Below are 21,690 nucleotides of genomic sequence, written 5' to 3'. Positions count from 1 at the left end.
AATAATTTATAAAATTTATTTTATTATTTATTTATTTAAAACATTGTTTTCCAACCGTTTCTGTGCCTAAGCCTTAAAATTATTATTCTATGTAACATACAAATTATTTATAATTTAAAACATTAAATCTTACTTTAACTTAGGAAACTTAAATTGTAGGTTTTAGAAATCACTAAAAAATTGCTAACGAAACCCAGCAAATAAATTTTCAAACATTACCTAAAAACTGAAATTCAAATACCAAATTACTTTAATCTATACTTATTTAATTTAGTGAGATATATGTGAATCATGCTTCATAGAGATTTTATTTTTAATTTATATAGTAGCTAGTCCATATATAAACGGTACTGACTACACTAGATACACTTCCGTCGTTCTTATAAATAAGGAACAATACAGAACACTGTACACACAACAAATAATTTTTATATAAACAAAATGTAAATTTAAACAAAATTAATAAATATGTAAATAAAAGAAACTATTAATAAAAGGTAAATAATAATGTCAATTTGTTTCATATTATTTTATGTTATTAACACGCTTATATTATACTGTTTAGAAAAAAAGAACACTAATGTTGAAAAATTTAGTTCCCATTTAACTGATTAACCATAATTATTGTATAGGTTAAATAAAAACACATTAATCAGTATTTGTGTTGATTTTATAGTTAGAAATACAGAAAACAAAAAGTCAAATGAGAAAATACATCGGGGTCAAATCCGCCCTGTCAAAGTCCAAAACAAAACTTCCGGGATCAAATCCTCCAGGGCCATATCCTCTAGGACCAAATCCTGTGGGACCAAAACCTGGTCCGCCATAACCTGGCTGTGGTGGTGGACCAAATTTGTTAAGCCACCTCAGAAAGATCCAGCCTGTGCGTTAGCTCTGGCTTTCCCAAAATCAAGTTGTGGTGACCTGACTAATAGTGCTGAAATAATATAATTAGAAAAAATTTTAAAATCCAAAAAGATTTGGTGCATTCAGTTATTGCATTTATCGTTGTAGCAACTTGAAAAGTTTGGTTTTGGTTTTACAATTGAGGTAATTAAGAAATTTATACCAAAATAATTCCATGAAATAGCTCATTACTTTTGAGTCCGTACTGCAACTTACTTTTTCCAATTAATATGATAAGCCATCAGAAATATTCGGATCGTAAAATAACGTCAAATCTGTCCCAATACATTTTAGCACTACATATTATGTTCGTTTGGGTGCATAAATAACCATTATAAAGAGTATGACATTTCGTCAAGTCGTCGCAACCCGAAATATTAACATTCCGATTTCGATTCTTTTTTCGGCTGAGATATTCATTTAGCGTTATATTGTGTGGTATTGAAATGGGAGCTAAGTTAGGCACGACACACTATAGAATATTTTTTCTTTGTGTTTAGCGTGGGACCACATTTAGGTATTTAATTTGAAACTGTAACCCTATATATTTCATTTAAATACTATATAATTTAAAAAAAATGTTTAAATAGTTTTTCGCTGGCAAATTTTATGTAATTACCAGTTCTTTATATCAATAAAAAGCAATACTCAACAAGAATAATTAATAATATTTTAATAATTATATTTTATTTACAAGGAATAAGTGAAAATATATCAAGAACACATCACAAATGACTTCGGTAATAAATATAGTTGATAAGTTTAACCGCCAATTGCAACGGAAATAGCTGACCCACTGTGACTCCTGGCATTACTGAAGGCATATCCACCATTTCCACCACAAGTACTGCATCCAGTCTTTTGTGCTGCTTCTAAGCCTTGAGAAGCAAGATTTAAGGCTCCTCCAATAGAACTACTGCCAGCACTTTGCGATTCACTGTTCCCGCTGGTCGATTCAGATCCTGTTTGGTGTTGTTGCAATTCTTGATTAGCTTGATATTTGGAGTTGAAATCATTACCATAACCGTGATCATGTCCTGAGAACCCTTTCCCAAAGCCAAAGCCTCTTCCGTGGGCGTAAGACGAAGCGTGACTGCTAGCACCATTTCCACCTTGTAGATTCTGATGTTTGAATTGCTCTTCATGGCTTAATGAAGCTTGACCTTGCTGTTCATTAAAACCTCCTTGATGTAAGTGTTGGCCAAATCCAGCTTGGCCTTGTGATTGGCCATAGGCACCTTGATTTTGCTCTTCCTGACTTAGTGTAGCTTCACCTTGCTGTTTATTAAAACCTCCTTGATATACGTGTTGGCCATATCCAATTTGGCTTTGTGATTGGCTGAAAGCACCTTGATTTTGCTGGTGACCAACTATTCCTTTCTGTTGACCGTAACCGCTTTGGTGAGTTTGCTGGCTATACTTTCCATTAAGTCCAACTTGTTCTTTCAGCTGACCATTCTGTTGCCCAAATGCTCCGCCTACTTTATTTTGCTGTCCATATGAACCGGTCAAAGTTTGTTGACTTAATGCACTTTCGTGTTGGCTTAGGCCTTCTCCTTGTTGGTTCGGTATACCATATTGTTGTTGACTATGTTCACGGTTTTGTTCCAAGTTTTGGGTGAAGCCCAGGTTATGGTCATGTTTATTGAATTCACTTTCAGCAAATCCAGTATTTTTTTGCCCAGATTCTGCATTTAAGCCAGTTTGAGTGTCTTGATTGTCACAATCATCGTTTTCAGAATTTATGCCCCCACTAACTAACTCCGCTTGTTGTTGGACATTACCTTTTGCTGAACCAGATGTTGAGCTATGCGCGCTGGAACTGCTGAAACCACCGCTTTGATCAACACCAATTAATTTACTTCCTGCTTGTGTGCTATCTTGATTTGATGAATAGAATCCATTGCCTTTACTTTGCTCAGTTGCTCCAATATTACCATTCGCTGAGCTACTAGCACCAAGGTTTAACTGTCCATGACTCCCAGTGCCACTTTGGCCGCTTAAGCCAGAACCTTCAGCTTCAAACTTTCCTCCACCACTTTGGAAAGAATAACGAGCTTCCTTATGAGCACTGAATTGTCCACCGAATCCACCAGAGTTGTCACCTCTACGTCCACTGAAACCAGCTGCTAATTTGTCAGAAGTCCCAGTAGATTGAACCGAGTCGTCATCATCACAGTCAGCTGATGCTAAGGATAATGCTTGTCCAGTAGCCGGTGCAGTATTTGTCGCACTAGCTGCAGCGCCACTGTACACTCCGTTGGTGTTTCCAGTAGCACCTCTTGTAATTCCACTCCAATTGTTGGTTTGGAAAAATGGGAATGGTGGAGGTGGGTGGAATCCAAATCCGCCGTAATATGGCGATCTTGCAACACGATTCAATTGTATTGAACCTAAAAAAGAAAAGTAATATGATATTTCAAATTTCATGTATAATTGAGACATGTTCGCTTTCACGGTAATGGAAATTTACTCTTCTTCTTACCTGGAAATCCGTTAACTGCAATAAATGCAGTCGAAATAAATATTGATGCTATCGCGAGGCCCAGTCTTGTCATCTTGCCGGAATTACTAAGTCTGATCGATTACAGAGATCGTTGTGGTTTTATATCACTAACAAATCCTATTCCAAGAATAATATGTCCTAATGTCACAAATAGATCATAATGCATTAGGTAAATATTACGTTTCAAGAAAATTCACACAAGCCGTATGTATTTTCCGAAATTAGTTAGACAAAACAAGTGTTGTTTGCGCCCAGGCAGCAGATTGTGATACGTAAAAGAATGGTAAATATTCTCATAAAGCTTCTCGCTTCTCTCAAAATTAAGCTTATGTCATCGTGCTTTTTACAGTTTATGAGATGATATTTATTTATATTATTGCTAATAATATAGTACTGTAAAAACGATGTCATCAGATTATTTAGTTTGTTTTCACAAAAAAACATACCATTATTTTATATATGTATATATAAACGAAAGAACCAGAAAACACCAAAAAACTACATACTATAGAGTTAAAAAGATTTACAATTATTACAAATAACGAAACGTAAAATACAGAGAGAGAGAAAACTGTCACACTTTATAATAGTTATTTATTTAACATCATCTTATACATTACAATTTGACTGTAAGTGATAAAAAAGTATTTCAGTTAAATAGTGCAGATTTAGTTTTAAAATTAAAACGAATTAATATGCTATATAATCAAGACAATAGATCTCTCGATAAAATTTTTAAGAACATCATTATGATAAAATATTATGTAATTGGTAGTTGATTGTAAATTGTTTAATTTGCACAACCGCTAATTAAAAATTCAAGTTGGCGTCTGGTAGATAATATTTGTGCCCTAGAGCTGTTTATATGTGCTATTTATACATTTTTATTATTACTATGTAAGTTAAGGATTTTTTTGCTGACTTGGAGTTAGGTGAAACTCGAGGCTTAAGACTCGAACGCGATGGAGACTCACTGTGGACGCTCTCTGCCCCATCTAGGGATTATAGGACATTAACATAAAATAATATTGGACAGGAAGCTTGCGAGCGTGGGAATCTAATCCATCTTTTGTATGGGCCATTGATAATTCGCAAGTGAAGGTAAACATGGTTGGTAGCTAATCACACAGATGCTAGTCCCCACACTAGAGATATCTCTGTGTTTTGATTGACCAGACCAGTTCTGGAACAATACAGAACTTTTAATGAATATATTTAAAACTAAAAAGAAAAAATAGAAACTGTACATTGCATTGTGAATACTTTGAAATACTACAAAAATACAGTATTAAGCCAAACCAAACCTTATGGTTTTAAATTCGTGTTATTGCAAAGTATACATGTGCAGTCGATGTGTGTCCGGCAAAGAACTTGTAACCCGACCCGATTAATCCCAAATTGAATATAGAAAAAATTCTGCCCTTGAATGTTTTTAGGGTGCCGTAAATTGTACAATACATGAAATAGTATACTTCATTGATATTTTTATAATTTAATCAAATATTTGATGTTGTCTTGCTCAAGTCTTGCAGGCTTCAGTCTTGGTATTGGTCTTGCTACGATAAGGCGGTCTTGGTATTGGTATTGGTCTTGCAAAAATGCAAGAACAAGACCAAGACTGCAAGACCAAGACTGCAAGACCAAGACCGATTTTGGGCAACACTAATTTGATGTAATGTTTTGCGTCTAATAAGGCACATATTACAGATAAACTTAATAATGACTAATATTAAAAAAAAACTTAAGAAAAAGGAATTACTTAAAAAATATTCTACATTCCTTTTTTATATTATTTTTTTTTTATTAAAACAGACATTTTGTAGAAATATCGAACAAAACGTTTATAAGTCAAAAGAGTAATGAAGCCGTAATTTAATTTTCCCTCAACATTTTAGTGTTACCCATGCATAAGTAGTATTGTTAAAAGTGTTGAATATTATTCTTAATAACTGGGTGTATTGTCAATCAGAAAATAGGCACACGCCTGTTAATATCAAAGGTATAAGGCATCTTAATTAAATAAATTCGTCGTAAACAATAACCATAAAACACTTAGATTTAAGTTATTAAGTTGTATTTACTAACATTGCTATGGAACCTTGTTTTCCGAAATAAACAATTAAATAAATAAAATAAAACATTTATTTCATTCAAAAACGTCGACCGAATCCGCCGGCACCGAATCCGCCTTGACCAAATCCTGGTCCTCCGAAACCAGGTTGCCCGAATCCTCCCTGTCCAAATCCAGGCCCGCCTTGCCCAAAACCAGGCCCGCCAAAGCCTCCTTGTCCAAAACCGGGCCTTCCAAAACCAGGTTGCCCGAATCCACCTTGTCCAAAACCGGGTCCGCCAAAACCGCCATGTCCAAAGCCTGGCTGTGAGAAACCTCCACCAAATCCACCTGGTGGACCAAATTGTGGAGACCGAGCTGTCCGGACTCCTATAACAGATTAAGTTAAGTTTACGTAGGAAAATTCTATTATAAATGTACTATCAAGTAATTTTTGGACACTTCATCTAACAAACAAATATCTAGCAGACTGTTAGTTTCCATGTTTTAAACTAAGCAGATATCAAAAGTAATATTTTTCTCCGGAAATCTATTCTAAAACTTCGCACGAGACGAAATACTAATTATAAATTACCTGCTAATGATACGCCTACATTGAGAAGAACTAAAACCGAAACAAAGGAAATCCTTAAACGGCACATATTTGTATGATTTTATAACTAAAACTGATGCAATACTGAGTAACCTCGTCAATTTATAGCATACAACATCATAGGTACCACCAATAGGTGAAAATGTAATAAGCAAACAAAGTTTTAAAAAACCACTGTTTTACGCCTTGAATGCCATAAACAAAATATATAAGAATATCCATCAAAATACTGAAACTATTCAATTTACCCAGTAGAATGCCAGTTACCATATTACCATATTATCAGTCATATATCATCATCCTTAAGTCATATATAATCCTGGATTATTTACTTTAATTTTGTTTTGGTTTATTTATTAAAGGTTACTACTTCATACATTGTTCTAACTGCTACAAACTCTTCCATCTAAAATGTATGACAATGTAAAATAAAAAATATATTCAAGATAAAACAAGCATACAATAAAAATACCAGAAATGTTTGTTAAGGAGAAAAATATTGATCAGAAAAATAGTGAATTAATCGAGGTTTGTGTGTCGTATTTAATATTAATTTAATTAGGGATTAATCGTTTATTTCACATATAATTATAATTAGAAATATGAAAGAACCTACCCCCTCAATATCTATAATAGTTTATAAATTTTCTTGAATAATTTTATGAATTAACTTTGTTAACCAAAATTCAGTCATATGAAAAATGAAATGAAAAGTAACTTCAATGTTTTAAAGGCTTCAAACAAATATATTGCATTATTAATTCCAAAGGCGTCGCAGGGGTAAAAAAATAAAATAATAATCGAAACATTTTATTGCAAACATATGGTCGTATAAAAAAAACTTAATATTATTTTCCATTACTTTCCGAAGGAATTAGCATTTGAACTCGCTTGAGAGGCACCACCGCGTCCAGCACTAATGCTCACACTCTTAGATATACTTAAAGATCCACCGCCAAGGCCGCGACTTCCAGGGCCAAATCCTCCAGGTCCAAAACCGGGACCGCGACTTCCAGGGCCAAAACCTCCAGGTCCAAAACCGGGACCGTGACTTCCAGGGCCAAAACCTCCTGGACCAAAGCCTCTAGGGCCGAAACCTGGTCCACCAAATCCTGGTGGACCAGGTGGTGGTGGTGGACCAAATTTGTTAAAGCCACCTCCGAAAGATCCAGCCTGCGCGTTGGCACTGGCTTGCCCGAAGCCAAATTGTGGTGACCTGATTACTCGTGCTGCAATAATTAAATTTCAAATAATTTTTAAATGCAAAGAAGATTTTTAGTGTGAATTAGTACTGTTTGAAAAATGAAACGACTACTGTAATTTATGAATTTTTTGGTACATGGCAGAGAGTAGCACAGTGCAAAGAGGAATGGCAGGATTTGGAAGAAGAAGATTTGCCAAAAAGGGCACACAGATACACTTAGAAGAGGATTTAAATGGAAATTTGTTTAAATGTAAATATAAAATGTAGCTATTATTAATTTATGAATTTATACGAAAATAAATCCATAAAATAACCCAATATATTTGAATATGATCCCGTACTCAGTAACTTCGAATTATGCGAAATGAGTTTGTATACCGCGCCATACCAAAGTTACAACATCAACTCTATGAATATTGGGAGAAATAATTGAAGAACATTGGGATCGGTATAACTACCTCTTTAAAAAAAATAATCATGACCACCTAATAATCTAATTAACCTACAGGAAGCTGACACGAATGGGGAAGATTTGAAGAACGGATTTTTAAAGAACCAAGTATTATCGCTAGAAATGATAAGAACGGTACTATTTCACACCCCTTCTTCATACAAGGCAAAGCAAAACCAACTATTCCAAATTCCTCAGTCTATTTACGTTAATCAGTCATGTATCGTATAGATTATAACACAAATTACCAGCAAATCGATATATTATATTTAATATGACTAAAAAATGCTTAAAAAATCATTTCAAAATCTCTGGTATGATTTATGAATAATAACTTTGTTATTCTTTCTTAATATTAAATATTTATTATAATGATCAATGAATCTTAGAGCTTAGAATTTAGTATGAATTTGTACTTTGTTATATTTTTTTGTATAAATGGGTAAAACTGCGTTTTGTGTTTATATTTCAATGTGCTTTCCGTTTTTGGCTTTTGTGTATAATGTAATTGTTTGGATATTGTTTACTGAGTAGCTGTAGGAATACTATAATAATATAAAAAACACGGCGTTTCAGGGCCACATTACGATACAGATCGTTACAGTTTCTCTTTGATTACGTCGAAAAACATTTCGTCTAACAAATTTTAAAAAATCTGATAGGAAATAATTATTCCTATTAATAATTAATTTAGCGTCGTTTCTGTCCCGTTACAAATACATAATCACATCTACAATTTTACGCATATCACTACACCTGTGTAGAGTGCCAACATGTGTGCGAGACAGACAGATATATATCATTGATGGCCCGCAGCTTTAGTTCATAATAACATATGCAGAAGATTAGCCAATTGAAAAAATCTTTGTTATACTAAAAATCCATGATCTCTAACCATGATGTCTTAAAATCTATGTTAGTTAATATTATATGTTTTATACATAATAAAACTATACCTGCATGGGTGAGCCCGAAAATCGCCAAAACTACGATATATAATAAAAATCGGACCATTTTGACTGATTTACTGATTACAACTGACATAACACGTATAATCTTCTCAATATATATAATATTGACAACAGTTATTAACAGGTAGGTGAATATTAGTGCAGTACATGATACGTTTATTTAGCTATGAGAATTCCGCAGTGTGAACGGAAGACCATATCCATAATATGTCAGCATATAAAATTTACGGTTTATATATTAGTCTTTCGATTAATAAAATCCCAGAGGCTCTTTTATATCAGCCTTTTAATAAATATAAGAAATGTATTAAAGTAAAGCTGTATAAAAAGGCTTACTATAAAGTTAGCGATTATCTGGTCGCTACTTCTAATTAATTTGCTATATTTGTTTTAAATATTGTAGTATTGTTTGACGATTTGCGTTTTCTCTCGGCCTACACCCTCTGTCTTCTTTGCCGACAAGTAGGGATTTCTACATGTTCGAATTTAATGACGTGGAATAAGTCCAAAATAAACGTATTTTATTTTATTTATTTTATTCCTCTAAGTTCGATTTTGTTGTGGAGACACTTGGGCCTTGGGGTTGCAAATTTTTAAATGTGTTTTAATTTTCTCATTAATTTTTAATTATTTTTATGATTACTATGTAGGTTGTAAAATTGTTAATACTGTTTATTGGATTCTTATGTTTAAGTATTAGGTACTTTTAAGGAAAATAAATAAAACAATGTTGAATTATTTATTAGTGAAGAGGTTTCAAAAATTGTATAATTTAAAAAACACTTTCCTGAAGAATCTATAAGTAATTTCATTAAAAAAAACTCCAATTGCATGTCGCTGCAACATGAAATCAGCATAATCAAAAAAATTCTAGTTCAAATAAGATTTGGTAATACTGGTATTCGATGAAGAAAACATTATATCTAGTATGTCTAATACCGCTAAGTCTTGGCCGAGCAACTTCCACCGATTTCTGTCCTGTGTGTGGCCCATTTCTATAAGTTCATGAATACTTGCATCTTATATCACTACTTATCTAATAATGAATGTATTCATTTATCATATATCATTCTATACTGATTTAATTTTTTTTTACGACACGAGGCGCAAGCCCGAACGGGATGGAGACTCGCTGTGGACGCCCTATGCCCCACCTAGGGGTTATAGGACATAAAGAGACTCTATACTGATTTTAAAAGTTAAGTATTTTTACAAAGCGGTAATTTAATTCCATTAATATATCTGTGTAGTTCTCTTCTATCACTTATGTTCTCTTATATAAAAAAAAAATTTTGTTTTTCGAAAGACTAATAACCCCAAAGCCTCCTCCATAATTCGATGTTTTTCATGTTTTTTTTAACATTGAAGCTCCTCCGAAGACTATTTGGAGTGCTAAAAGATTGGAGTAATGAAATTGTAATGGTCCAAGGATGAGACAGTCTTTACTCGTGTGAAAAAAATAATAAACTCTATCTCACTTCTCATTAACCAATAAATAATAAAAGAAACACATGTTATACTTTGCAGGATTTTGAAGTCGTTTTAAGGAATTATTTTACATACGGAACCTAATCACTTTTTACGCACATATATCACAATAGTATTTCAAAGTAAAAACCATTTGCGGCCGACGTTTCTGTGTTGACATTGTGAGTTGGTTGCGAGGCTTACCAGAATTCTGTTTTGACCTTGCTATTAAGTTTTATTTTTAGCGGCAAAATGTTGACTTAGAAATTCAAATTGTTTTCATGTCGACATCAAAAAACCCAAAGGATCTTATGATCTATATATGTATAATGTATATATTATATAATAAAAATAAAAAGTCTGTAATCATTTTAAGTACATTTCCTTTTCAAAGTGTAAGATTTGGAAACGCTTTTAAGTAAAAAATACCTGTGTTAGGGTTCCCAAATCAAATAAAATAATGACATTATTTAAACAATTTTTTTTTCCCGTTTCCTTTTTTTTCTGTTTTGATCCGTTATAATCATAACTGTGTGCGTGAGTAAGTGTGTGGGTGTAAATGTGTGAGAGAGTGAATGAGCGAATGAGAGTGAGTCAGTGAGTGAGTGAATGAGTAAAGTGTATTTACATCGTGGGTCTCAAAAGCAGCTCTAATACTGCATAAGGCGTGTTCATAAGACAGTCTTTTATTAGTTTATTTTTATTATTTATATTATTTTTCAGTTGCACGTGACTACTATTGCAAGACAGATTTTTAAAATCGCGTGATTTTTTGTAAAACTATGACTAGAACTAAATGAGAAGTATTTTTCGGATTTTTAAGATTATAATGTCACTAGAGCAGTTTTATTTTGTTAAGAATAATGAAATCGAAATCGATTAATTGAAATCACCTGAGATGCACGCATCAGCTTGTATAACCAAAGTCAAGAACCAGTCTGTTGCACAGATCTCCGTTATCCAGGATGTTGCGTATACTGAATTCTGTCTCCGACACTATCGACATATTTGTATGTTCGCAGAGTGAATTCACAGTACCGATATTCTGTATATTATGAGTTAAATTTTTCCTACTCTATTATATTTTATTAATTGTTTCTCGACATTAACGTATTGGCATAGGCTGTAAGGGTTAGGTGTGTTTTTCTAAATAAATAATTAGTAAAATTTATATATTTTACTAAGTGGCATTGTACATCATGGCTTCCATTGCCAAAAAACATAATGAATGAAACATGAAACAAAAAAATCAAGTTTAAATTATATTCAGTGTAGTATATTTTTAATAGGTTTTTCGGTAAAAAAATATTGATAAACCTCAAAATCTTGGCCTCTGAATCGGGAAAAACTACACATCGAAATTAATATACTTTTTTTTAATGATTATAATATTTATTTATATAAAACCGAAATAAATAAAAAACAAAAAATAATTTATTCATGTAGGAAATTGAATTAAATACCATGTATTAAGTGCTTTTCTATCGCCTTACTTTTTTTCATAATTGTAGGTACAACAAGATTTTAGGCTTTATTTGTACAAATAATTTATTTCCCAAGAGGCTTATAAGGAATATATTTCTAAACGCATAGATATATCTTTCTTAACTCGGTAGATCATATTTGTGCGTCTTGGTTATTAGTGCATTTTCCTTACCCCATGCCCAAAGTGTGGCGGTTCATATACGAAAAAGAAATTTAATTATAAAAAGAGCATTTTTTTCTCATAATTTATTTATAACCACAAATTACTTATAAAGTTAAAACATTCATAATTTATCAGTCTCATTTCCCAAAGGCTTCTGAATTCGCCTGAGCACCTCCACCTGTGCTGATGCTGACGCTCTTCGCTATACTTAAGCCACCAAGACCCGGATATCCTTGACCGTAGCCACCAGGGTACCCTGGGTAGGATCCACCAGGGTGACCATATCCACTTAAGCCATAACCAAAACCTGGTGGGTGCGGTGGGGGATAGAATCGCGGACCATATATCGGTGGTGGGGGTGGATGAGGGTAACCACCGAATCCACCGCCGAATCCACCACCAAATCCACCGCCAAATCCACCACCATATCCACCGCCAAAACCTTGGCCTAATCCAAAGTGCGGAGAACGGGCAACGCGTTTAGCTAAAAAAATTGGTTTATTATTTTATACGAAAACAAATTAAAATAATTGTAGCTTAATCACTAAATCATTTTTTTTAAATAATTACCTGCAAACGATCCGAACAAGACGAAAATGATTCCAAAAATCAAACTGAGACGTGCCATCTTCTGTATCTAAGCGCTAAATGATAAAAATATCTATAGCACGTAACATTTATAGATTAACAACCTTATTAACACTTCTATGATTATTAGTTTTACACACCGAGTTTTCCCAGAGTACTTGTTCTTTTCGTAGGGGTTTCCCTCTTGATCAATATGTTAAAGTGAAACCGCATTTTGCATGGGATCGATATAATTATTATGGTTTCACATCGATACGATCTGTGGGCCTGGGCCTCAGATTTGTGAATCGTGAAGTGATATTATGTTTTTAATTAAGTAAGTAGGTGATTAGTCTTCTGCGCCTGGCTAATGTCGACTTGGTCTAATGAATGCAGGTGCACCTTATGATGTTTTCTTTTACCTTATGAGCGAGTCTTTACCGTAGAGGCGGCTGCGTCTTGTGATTTGTTCAAAACTAAAAAATATCTTTATTCAAATAGGTAAACGTGTACACTTATGAACGTCAAAAAAAACAAATTAAAAAAAATGTAAATTAACATTTCCAAGCAGTTATTATAGTTTTTTTTGTATTTTGGATTATCTATTACGCATGCGGTTAAAAAAATACTTAGAATAAGTTTGACTAGGGATGAAAACCGCTCGCTCAAATCCAACCCACTATTAAAAATAACATATATATGGATACCTGATCACTATAATACGATTCAAGGGTAATAGGATTTTGTCTTAAAAAGAAAAACAATAAACAACTCAATATTTATTTAAAAATAGATTTGCACAACCATAAGGACACATTAGTTTTTTTATACTATATTCAGTCTTCTTACACTCTCACTTTCCAAGTAAAAATGCCCGACTGGGCTCCGCCTGCTAAGCCAATACTGTCGCTCTTCGAAAAACTTTAGCCACTTTGGCCTCTCCCAAAACCTTGGCCGTACCCGATTCCACCTCCCTGCCCAAAATCTCATCCACTTCCGAATCCACCTCCTCCGCCGTAACCTCCTCCTTAGCCAAAACTTTCTCATAGGCTATAACCATAACCTCCTTGCAATATAGATGATTTAGCTTGAAATCCACTTAATAGGCCACGAAGTCCAGAAAAAGCGCTCGAATTGCGGAGACAGCATTAATCGCAAACAATTAGTTTTAATACTTGTATAAAAAGACAAAATTAATAAAAGATATATAAAACAGATAATACCATAACGAAATAAAGCTATAGTAATTATCTTGGTTTATATCCGATTTGATTGATTGGTGAAGAAAAATCAGCATTTTTAAATGAAAAAAGTCGACATGTGTTAGAAAGAAGACATCAGACTATTTTTTATATTACACTAGCAGACTCGGCCAAGCGGCCAAGGGAAACGGTAGGAGAACTTATGTGAAACGTTGGTACTTTTAACTTAGCGCCATCTGTTAGAATTGTATCAAATGATCAACAAATATTTGCAACTGTACCCGACATATTATGTTGGAATGTTTTGGAGAGGCAGATAATTGTAACACAAATAAATTTGCAATAAAATAAAATTGCGACTATAATTCAAGATCTAAGCTATCCTATCTCTTAAGTTGGACCAGACTGCTCACGGTGTGGCGATTTAATTTAAAATCGGTTAAGTAGTTTAGGAGTCCATCACAGACAAACATCGTGACAGGAGATTTATGTACATTAAGATTTATGTATATCCTATCGCCTATAACGTGACAGATATATTTTGCATCTATTCCTTAGATGTTGTTCAAAGTGAGTTGAGAATATCGATTTTCGCTTTTGTCTTCATCGCATGAGCAAACGTAGCTATACAACTTATTTATATAACGATATCCCACATCGACGCTAATTTTTTACGTTGGCTTGTTTAGGCTTGATTTTTTTCAAAACCCTAACAATGAGTTCACTGTAAACTGTTATTTTTAATCAATGTTATTTTAGATTGCACTGGGTTATCTTAAATATTTTGAAAACAATAATAATCTAATGGTAAAATAATGTTTGTAATAGATCCAGTAGTTTTGAAGTATACTGAATAAGTATTAGTAAGCTATAAACTTTCACAGCTTAGTTTTGGCTCAAACTGAATAACGGTACACCCGTTATTCAGTTTGAGTTTTGATATCTTAATTTTCATTTACGTAATCCGACTAACTGTATTTGGCGTGTTTTTGAAATTTCCCCTAAAAGAACCCTCAAATATTTTTTCCTTATTCTTCCTAAATTGGTTGAGCAACCTCTAAATCTAGGGGGGGGGGGGGGGAAATCCTCTGATCTGGCAACACTGAAATCACGCCGAGTGTAACGGTCGGCCGACGCGACGCTTGTATCATCTGCAGTGTAACGTTCACGCCCCGTCGCCGTCCCGTCGGCGTCCTGCCCCGTCAGCTATCTGACCAAACCTATATTTCGACAGTTGATGAATATAATTTGGTCTTCATTCCGATTTAGATCCTTTCGGCTGAAATATTGATTCGCCGGTATAGTGTGCGGGAGTATTGGAAGCTAAGTTAGGCACGCCGCACGATATACTATAAAATAGTTTTTCTTTGTGTTTATATATAGGGTATGGTTTTGTTTTTATCAATAAAAAGCAAAACTCAACAGGTATAATAATATTTAATTTACAAGAAATTGGTAAAAATATATCAAGAATATGTTATAATAAAAATAGACGAATACTTTAACCGTCAGTTGCAACGGAAATAGTTGACTGTAGTTTACGATTGACCGTTACCGCTGGTCAATTCAGATCCTTGACCTTGCTGTTTATTAAAACCCCCTTGATCTAAGTGTTGGCCAAATTCAACTTGGCCTTGCGATTGATCAAAGGCGGCTTCATTTTCCTGCTGACCATCACCAGGTTCTATTTTCTGTTGACTATGACCGTTCCAATAAAACAATGTATTTTTACAACATGGAGGACCAAGATATTCTTCCTGTTCATCATTATCGCTTTCGGGAGTTTTCTGGCCATACCCACCATTTTGTCCGTCTTGTTGTTCTTTCAGCTGACCATTCTGTTGTCCAAATGCTCCGCCTTCTTTATTTTGCTGTTCATATGAACTGTTTACTCCATTGGTGTTTCCATCAACACTTTCAGTAATTCCACTCGGTGGGTGCGATCTTGCCAGACGATTCAATTGTATTGAACCTAAAAAAGAAAATTAACATGATACACATTTCATGTATGATTGTGATGTACGGATTCACAGCAATACATTACCTGGATATCCGTAAACTGCAATAAATGCAGTCAAAATAAATACTGATGTGATCACCAGTCTTGTCATCTTGCCAAACTTACTCAGACTGATCGATTACGGAGATCGCTGTGGCTATATATAGCTAAAAAATCCTATTCCAAGAATAATACGTACTAATATCATAAATTAAGCATAACTTATTAAGTAAATATTACGTTTCAATAAAAACCACACAAGTGTGTATTTACTGGGATTAGACAGACAAGTTTTGTTTACGCCCAGGCACCAGTGTGCGAAACATAAGGGTGCTTCCACATCTGGCGAATGTACCGCGAATTTGCAGTTCGCGAGCCGTTTTCAAGCTGCGCGGGTGCAGTCACGACTATAGAGCAACGCATGCAAGGCTCGTACAAGGCGCCCACTCAATTCTCGCGCTTACAGTCCGTTTACTGGCTCAGTACTTTTAAATATGTTGAACGAAACTAGTACTTTTAATATAATTACTGCAGCTATATATATAAATATATATATATCATATTACTGATAAAGAGGAAAAAAAGAGACAACGGCTTAATGGCAAAATCCATTGAAAGAAAACAGAATATAGCGGCTAAGTTAGGGGTGCGATTCTTGAGGCGAAGGAAGGAAGACGCCGGCCGCGCGCTGATCGCGTACGTCGCTAATCGTTTTACACAGTGCTTTATTTTTGTTATTATTATTAGCAATTAACATATATGTATACGAAAACGAAAAGTACAGAAAACAACAAATTTAGACCCACTTAAACCTAAGTGCCTGAAGGGCTACACACTTACTAGCTGTTTAGTGGCTACACACTAGGTGGTTTAACGTTGATGTTCCGCTCCCAATTTTGAAGTTTGCCTTTTCAGGGCGATAAAATTCATTTTATTTGTTTGGTTGTAACTTGTAACCCCAAAAAATATTATTTGATTTTACTCACAAATTCAGAATAGAAATAAATCCTGCGTCTTACTGTCTTAGGGTGCAGGTGTGTACATAACTTTAAATCAGTATATGACTTCATTGCTATTTTTATAATTTGCCTTTTTACTGTGCCATGGACATACACGAGCGTGTTTGATATCGATAGCATTCATTTCATACGTATTTTTTATTATGTATGTATGTTAGTTTGATTGGCATGATAGGTTTGGTCGTACGTTAAGGATTTAAATGAGAAAAACCCACGGCCATTGTAAGAATGTGCCACAAAAGTTGCCATCGCTTAAGTATTTCAATACTTAAGCGCGACAGATTTAGACTAGTATGTTAATATCTAAATAAATCTGATAATAAAGGTATAATATAAATTCATCTTCATTAACGGTAACGATAAAACATTTATTGCATTCCAAAACGTGGACCGAATCCACCCGATGCCAGGTTGCCCGAATCCCTAATAAACCTATCAATACAAAATAGAAAGAAAGAAGAAGAAATACATGATTTACTTTGCAGGATTTTGAAGTCGTTTAAAGAAATTTATTTATCTACGGAACCTAATAATTTGAAATAGCAATAACAATTGTATTTCAAAGTAAAAACCATCTCGACGTTTCTGTGTTGACTGGTTGAGGGGCTTACGAAAATTCTTATTTGACCTTGCTATTAAGTTTTTATTTAAAGCGCAAAAAAAAACTTAGAAGTTCAAGGCGTTTTCATGTCAACATCAAAAAACCCAAATATTCTTATGATATATTATCATTTAACACTATAATTATTTTGCAGTCAGCCTCTTAGAATTTCAAAATTGCGTATTTTTAAAGTATGGTTAGAAATGAATGAAAGCTTATGAAAAGTATATCGGATTTTAAAGGAGGATTCACTAGAAGAGTTCATTTAGAATAGTGAGATCCATTCTTCATAATATTATATGAGGTGTAATTGTAGTGGATTTCACCAAATTTGCAAGCATCAACTTGTTTTTATTAGAGCCGAAGAGCTGGCAGCTACCTCAGACGAAGAATTAGTCTAGTTTATTTACTTTAGTTTATTAGTCTTGGGTGTAGTGCTCTTTATATATAAGAATTTAAAATGTACATCAAACATATTAATTGTAACTTTATGTTTATTTCAATAAGCGTCAAGTACAATTTATTTTCTAAGGTGTTGCGTCCGAATGTGCACCATGGATATTTCTAAACGCATACATATTTCTTTATTCTTCATATTTGAGGATCTTGGTTAGTAGTGTAAATTTTCCTTGTGCTGTGAAATGCTTCATGTGCAGCCGTTCATATATACATATACGAAAAATTTATAGAAAAATTAAATGATTGAAAGTGCAATTTTCTTCTATAATTTATTTATAACCACGAAAGCACGTATCAAGTGAAAACGATCATAATTTATCAGTTTTATTTCCCAAAAGATTCAGAAATCGCCTGAGCATCTACCTGTGCTGATGCTGTCGCACTTCGCTACCTAGTAGCCTGTGTAGGATCCACCAGGGTGACCATATCCACTTAAGTCATATCCAAAACCTTGTGGAGGCGGTAGGGGATAGAATCGTTGACCATATATTGGTGGTAGGGGTGGGTAAACACCAAATCCACCTCCAAAGCCTCCGCCAAAACCATGGCCTAATCCAAAGTGCGGAGAACGGGCAAGGCGCTTCGCTAAAAATTTTATTTATTATTTAAATATTACAGTATCAGATATAAAATCCAGTGGCGCTCACAACAATCTTTAGGTCTGGGACTCAGATTTGTGAATCTGTTTTGTAATATTTTTTTTCTAATAGGTAAGTAGGTGATTAGCCTTCTGTGTCTGGCTTACGTAGTCGACTTGTTCTAATACATGCCAGTGCACCTTATGATGTTATCCTTCACCGTATGAGCGAGTGTTTAATACGCATGCGCGGTTCGAAAAAAAATAAGTTTGACTTATATGATTCATCATACTCAGTATTTTTAAGTTCGAACCTAGGAACTTAAAGTATCAATAAAATGCATGCCTGATCACTATAATAGGATTCTAGGCTAATAGGATTTTGTCATAATAAAGAAAAACAATTTACAACTCTATATTTATTTAAAAATAGATTTGCACAACCATTTAGGTCACATACGTTTTCTTATATTATATTCAGTCTTCTTACAATCTCACTTTCCAAATGAGAATGCGCTTGAGCCCGACTGGGCACCGCCTCCAACGCCAATACTGACGCTCTTCGAAAAACTTAAGCCACCTTGGCCTCTCCCAAAACCTTGGCCGTACCCGAATCCACCTCCCTGCCCAAAACCTCCTCCACTTCCAAATCCACCTCCTTCGCCGTAACCTCCTCCTTGTCCATATCCTCCCCCTTGGCCAAAACCTCCTCCACTTCCGAATCCACCTCCTTCGCCGTAACCTCCCCCTTGGCCAAAACCTCCTCCACTTCCGAATCCACCTCCTTCGCCGTAACCTCCCCCTTGGCCGTAACCTCCTCCTTGGCCAAAACCTCCTCCTTGGCCATAACCGTAATCTCCTTGAAATATAGGTGTTTTAGCTTGAAATCCACTTAAAAGGCCACGAAGTCCAGAAAAAGCGCTCGAACTAGCCCCACTGAGGTCGAACTGCGGAGACCGTATAACTCGCACACCTGAAATTAGTTTTAATACTCGTACTCGTAAAAAGACAATATTAAAAAGATATAAAACAGATAATTATTATAACAACATATTATATGAAACGTGTTTGTAATACAGCTGTAGTAATTAACTTTGGTTGTATCCGATAAACAGTGTTAGCCTCTATCGAGCTCTCTCACGTAAGGTGGAGGAAAATATCGTGAGAGTGACAGAAGTCTGATCACCTACTTGTCTATGAAATACAAAGGATCCAAAAACGACAACAATCTGAGGCCAATATGATTGAAGCGCCGCTAGATTATTATAATTATATCTAATAAAATATACAGTGTAAACTCTTTATAACGAAACTCGAGGGACTGAGCATTTTTTGTCGTTATAGAGAGTTATCGTTATATGGATTGAACAAAAAAAAACAAATTAATAAGAATTTCACACAAATTTTTTCGTCAACACTAATCGCTTTCCGTTTACTGACCATGTTAACAGTTTCAAAGTACGACTGATAATACGATAGGTACCCAGTATGCTTGGTCGAAGACCATCACTTCCGAGAAAACAATGCGTCATACTGCACGTGTACAAGGCAATTAAGGATAACAAAAGACCGACCTCGGATGTTTCGGAGCTTCAAAGTCTTTTGTTACCTGATAATATAACATAAACAATAATACCGATAATAAATATTTACTGTCTACAAATATGAACACATTTCTTCGTAATAGAGAATGGCGTATCGCTATAAAGAATGTTTCAATATGTGAGTTTTAACGCAAACCAACCAACTTGGGCTCACTCCAACGTTATAGGGAGTTTATTGTTATAAAGGATAACGTTATAAAGAGTTTAAACTGTATGAACTTTTTATAAAATAAAATTCATTAAAGTATTTTACTTTCAATTCTAACAACTAGCAAAGATTGAAGAATTTAGATTCATGTAATTTAAGAGGCAAACGTATTGCTAAGTTTCTTCACTTTTCTTTAAAACCCTTAAGTACAAAAGGCGACGGAAACTTATTCCAAGAAAAACTGGTAGCAGCAGAAAGATTAATGTTTTGACTTCATATTTTATAAATTACGTGAACTGTTACCGCCTATGTGACAAATATATTTTGCATCTATTGTTTTGATGTTGTTCAATGTGGGTGGGTGAGATTAGATTATCGTTTTTTTATATTATGTCTTCATCGCATGAGCAAACGTAAATATCGCTTCACAATATTTAAGAAATACAAGTTATTTATATAACGAATTCCCACATCGACGATAATTAAAAGCCTTATAGGCCTGGATTTTTAATGTAAAACGATAACATGACTTCTCTTTAAACTATGTTATTTTTAATCAAATTTATTTAGATTGCACGGTTGTTTTCTTAAAAATTTTGACAGTAATAATAATCATGTTTAAATAATTTTTGTATTGTAATCCAGTACTTTTGAAGTAAATTGAATAAATATTAGTTAGTTTATATATTCTTGAAGCTGTTACTGACTGTAAAAGAGCCTCCCAGATTATTCAAAACTTCAAAGTATATACCGGGGGGGTTCAACACGGCTGTAGGTACCTGCATGCTGCACCAAGATATGCAAATTGTTACTGCATGGCTATTAAACTATTTAATCCCCTTCCTAGAAGTTATAGATCACAGACTTGCAATCCTTTCAAGGGAAAGGCCATTACATTTTTTAAGGCAAGGTGCTTTTATAGCGTGGGCGAGTATCTAAATTGTATTATAAAATTTAATATGACATTTGCATGCCTATTTATATATGGCGGATTGTGCGGATTTGTATAATTAATATATTTAATTGTACCACAATCTTAGAAAATAAACGATTTCATTTCCTTTCATAAGTTACTTTCACAGCTTAAATTTTGCTCAAACGAAGTACGTAAAAATTGCATTGAAGTTATTATATTAGATAGAAGATGTTCGCTTCAACTATTATGTTCTAAAAAATAGTTTTGAATCCTTTTTCTTTATCGTACTCTTATACTTTACATGTACAGTAAATTAACTAAAATTTAACAGTTACACAACATGCATTTTAGTTTAAAAATAACTGTATAAACCTATTAGCGTATAACAAGACGCCCGAAATATTACATTTAATAGCGATTGCTAACGTACATGATTTTTTTTAAAACCTTACTACTTGGTTAATATTAAATTACAGCAATCTTAGTAGTGTACGTGAAAATACCTGCATTCGTGAGTCCGAATAATCCACAAATAACAACTAAGCTAAACCGAACCATTATCACCATGATATACGCACTAATAAATATATTTTGAAATGTCATCTATTTATATAATTACTTACTTAAGACTATTAGCAGTGTACACAAGACAGACCAGTGTAAAATAAACTAATAAAGGCCTCTTATTAGAGATCAGCTTACATTGGATGGGTTATGTATTTGAACGAATTGGAATTTTTAAGATATATTTGACAAATATTATTTATAATATACCATAGCAG

At 34.0% G+C, this 21,690-nt stretch overlaps 5 protein-coding genes across 5 annotated transcripts; all 5 read right to left on the bottom strand.

Annotated features, from left to right (window-relative positions):
* Positions 1 to 1,585: 1,585 nt before the first annotated feature.
* On the bottom strand, positions 1,586 to 3,499 carry LOC111000833 (filaggrin-2-like). Its single transcript, XM_022270422.2, has 2 exons — positions 3,392 to 3,499; positions 1,586 to 3,299 (listed from the first exon to the last, which is right to left on the bottom strand). The coding sequence occupies exons 1-2, from the start codon at positions 3,462 to 3,464 to the stop codon at positions 1,669 to 1,671; spliced, it is 1,704 nt and encodes a 567-aa protein (XP_022126114.2). The 5' UTR covers positions 3,465 to 3,499; the 3' UTR covers positions 1,586 to 1,668.
* A 3,370-nt stretch (positions 3,500 to 6,869) lies between these two features.
* On the bottom strand, positions 6,870 to 8,791 carry LOC111000805 (spidroin-2-like). The gene is made up of 2 exons (XM_022270391.2): positions 8,687 to 8,791; positions 6,870 to 7,304 (listed from the first exon to the last, which is right to left on the bottom strand). The coding sequence occupies exons 1-2, from the start codon at positions 8,772 to 8,774 to the stop codon at positions 6,934 to 6,936; spliced, it is 459 nt and encodes a 152-aa protein (XP_022126083.2). The 5' UTR covers positions 8,775 to 8,791; the 3' UTR covers positions 6,870 to 6,933.
* A 3,136-nt stretch (positions 8,792 to 11,927) lies between these two features.
* LOC111000823 (keratin, type II cytoskeletal 5) lies at positions 11,928 to 12,469 on the bottom strand. The gene is made up of 2 exons (XM_022270409.2): positions 12,387 to 12,469; positions 11,928 to 12,300 (listed from the first exon to the last, which is right to left on the bottom strand). Exons 1-2 carry the CDS (start codon positions 12,442 to 12,444, stop codon positions 11,954 to 11,956), a joined length of 405 nt encoding a protein of 134 aa, XP_022126101.1. The 5' UTR covers positions 12,445 to 12,469; the 3' UTR covers positions 11,928 to 11,953.
* Positions 12,470 to 15,003: 2,534 nt separating this feature from the next.
* On the bottom strand, positions 15,004 to 15,739 carry LOC111000802. The gene is made up of 2 exons (XM_022270387.2): positions 15,630 to 15,739; positions 15,004 to 15,557 (listed from the first exon to the last, which is right to left on the bottom strand). Exons 1-2 carry the CDS (start codon positions 15,694 to 15,696, stop codon positions 15,124 to 15,126), a joined length of 501 nt encoding a protein of 166 aa, XP_022126079.2. The 5' UTR covers positions 15,697 to 15,739; the 3' UTR covers positions 15,004 to 15,123.
* Positions 15,740 to 18,654: 2,915 nt separating this feature from the next.
* Positions 18,655 to 21,486, bottom strand: LOC111000807. The gene is made up of 2 exons (XM_022270395.2): positions 21,412 to 21,486; positions 18,655 to 19,213 (listed from the first exon to the last, which is right to left on the bottom strand). Exon 2 carries the CDS (start codon positions 19,085 to 19,087, stop codon positions 18,812 to 18,814), a length of 276 nt encoding a protein of 91 aa, XP_022126087.2. The 5' UTR covers positions 19,088 to 19,213; positions 21,412 to 21,486; the 3' UTR covers positions 18,655 to 18,811.
* Between the last annotated feature and the right edge of the window lie 204 nt (positions 21,487 to 21,690).

The sequence above is a fragment of the Pieris rapae genome, chromosome 20, assembly GCF_905147795.1.
Source record: "Pieris rapae chromosome 20, ilPieRapa1.1, whole genome shotgun sequence".
Classification (NCBI taxonomy): domain Eukaryota; kingdom Metazoa; phylum Arthropoda; class Insecta; order Lepidoptera; family Pieridae; genus Pieris; species Pieris rapae.
Note: the sequence above shows the minus strand (reverse complement) of the source record. Positions and strands in the feature narration are given on the sequence as shown.

What these genes read in the sequence shown, in the direction of transcription:
- LOC111000833 (XM_022270422.2), bottom strand. Translation starts at nt 3,464, where the DNA reads ATGACAAGACTGGGCCTCGCGATAGCATCAATATTTATTTCGACTGCA. An exon ending in TGCAGTTAACGGATTTCCAG is followed by an intron (nt 3,300 to 3,391) that starts GTAAGAAGAAGA and finishes TTTCTTTTTTAG; the next exon opens with GTTCAATACAATTGAATCGT.
- LOC111000805 (XM_022270391.2), bottom strand. Translation starts at nt 8,774, where the DNA reads ATGTCAGTTGTAATCAGTAAATCAGTCAAAATGGTCCGATTTTTATTA. An exon ending in TTTCGGGCTCACCCATGCAG is followed by an intron (nt 7,305 to 8,686) that starts GTATAGTTTTAT and finishes TAATTATTGCAG; the next exon opens with CACGAGTAATCAGGTCACCA.
- LOC111000823 (XM_022270409.2), bottom strand. Translation starts at nt 12,444, where the DNA reads ATGGCACGTCTCAGTTTGATTTTTGGAATCATTTTCGTCTTGTTCGGA. An exon ending in CTTGTTCGGATCGTTTGCAG is followed by an intron (nt 12,301 to 12,386) that starts GTAATTATTTAA and finishes CAATTTTTTTAG; the next exon opens with CTAAACGCGTTGCCCGTTCT.
- LOC111000802 (XM_022270387.2), bottom strand. Translation starts at nt 15,696, where the DNA reads ATGACAAGACTGGTGATCACATCAGTATTTATTTTGACTGCATTTATT. An exon ending in TGCAGTTTACGGATATCCAG is followed by an intron (nt 15,558 to 15,629) that starts GTAATGTATTGC and finishes TTTCTTTTTTAG; the next exon opens with GTTCAATACAATTGAATCGT.
- LOC111000807 (XM_022270395.2), bottom strand. Translation starts at nt 19,087, where the DNA reads ATGGCCAAGGAGGAGGTTTTGGCCAAGGAGGAGGTTACGGCCAAGGGG.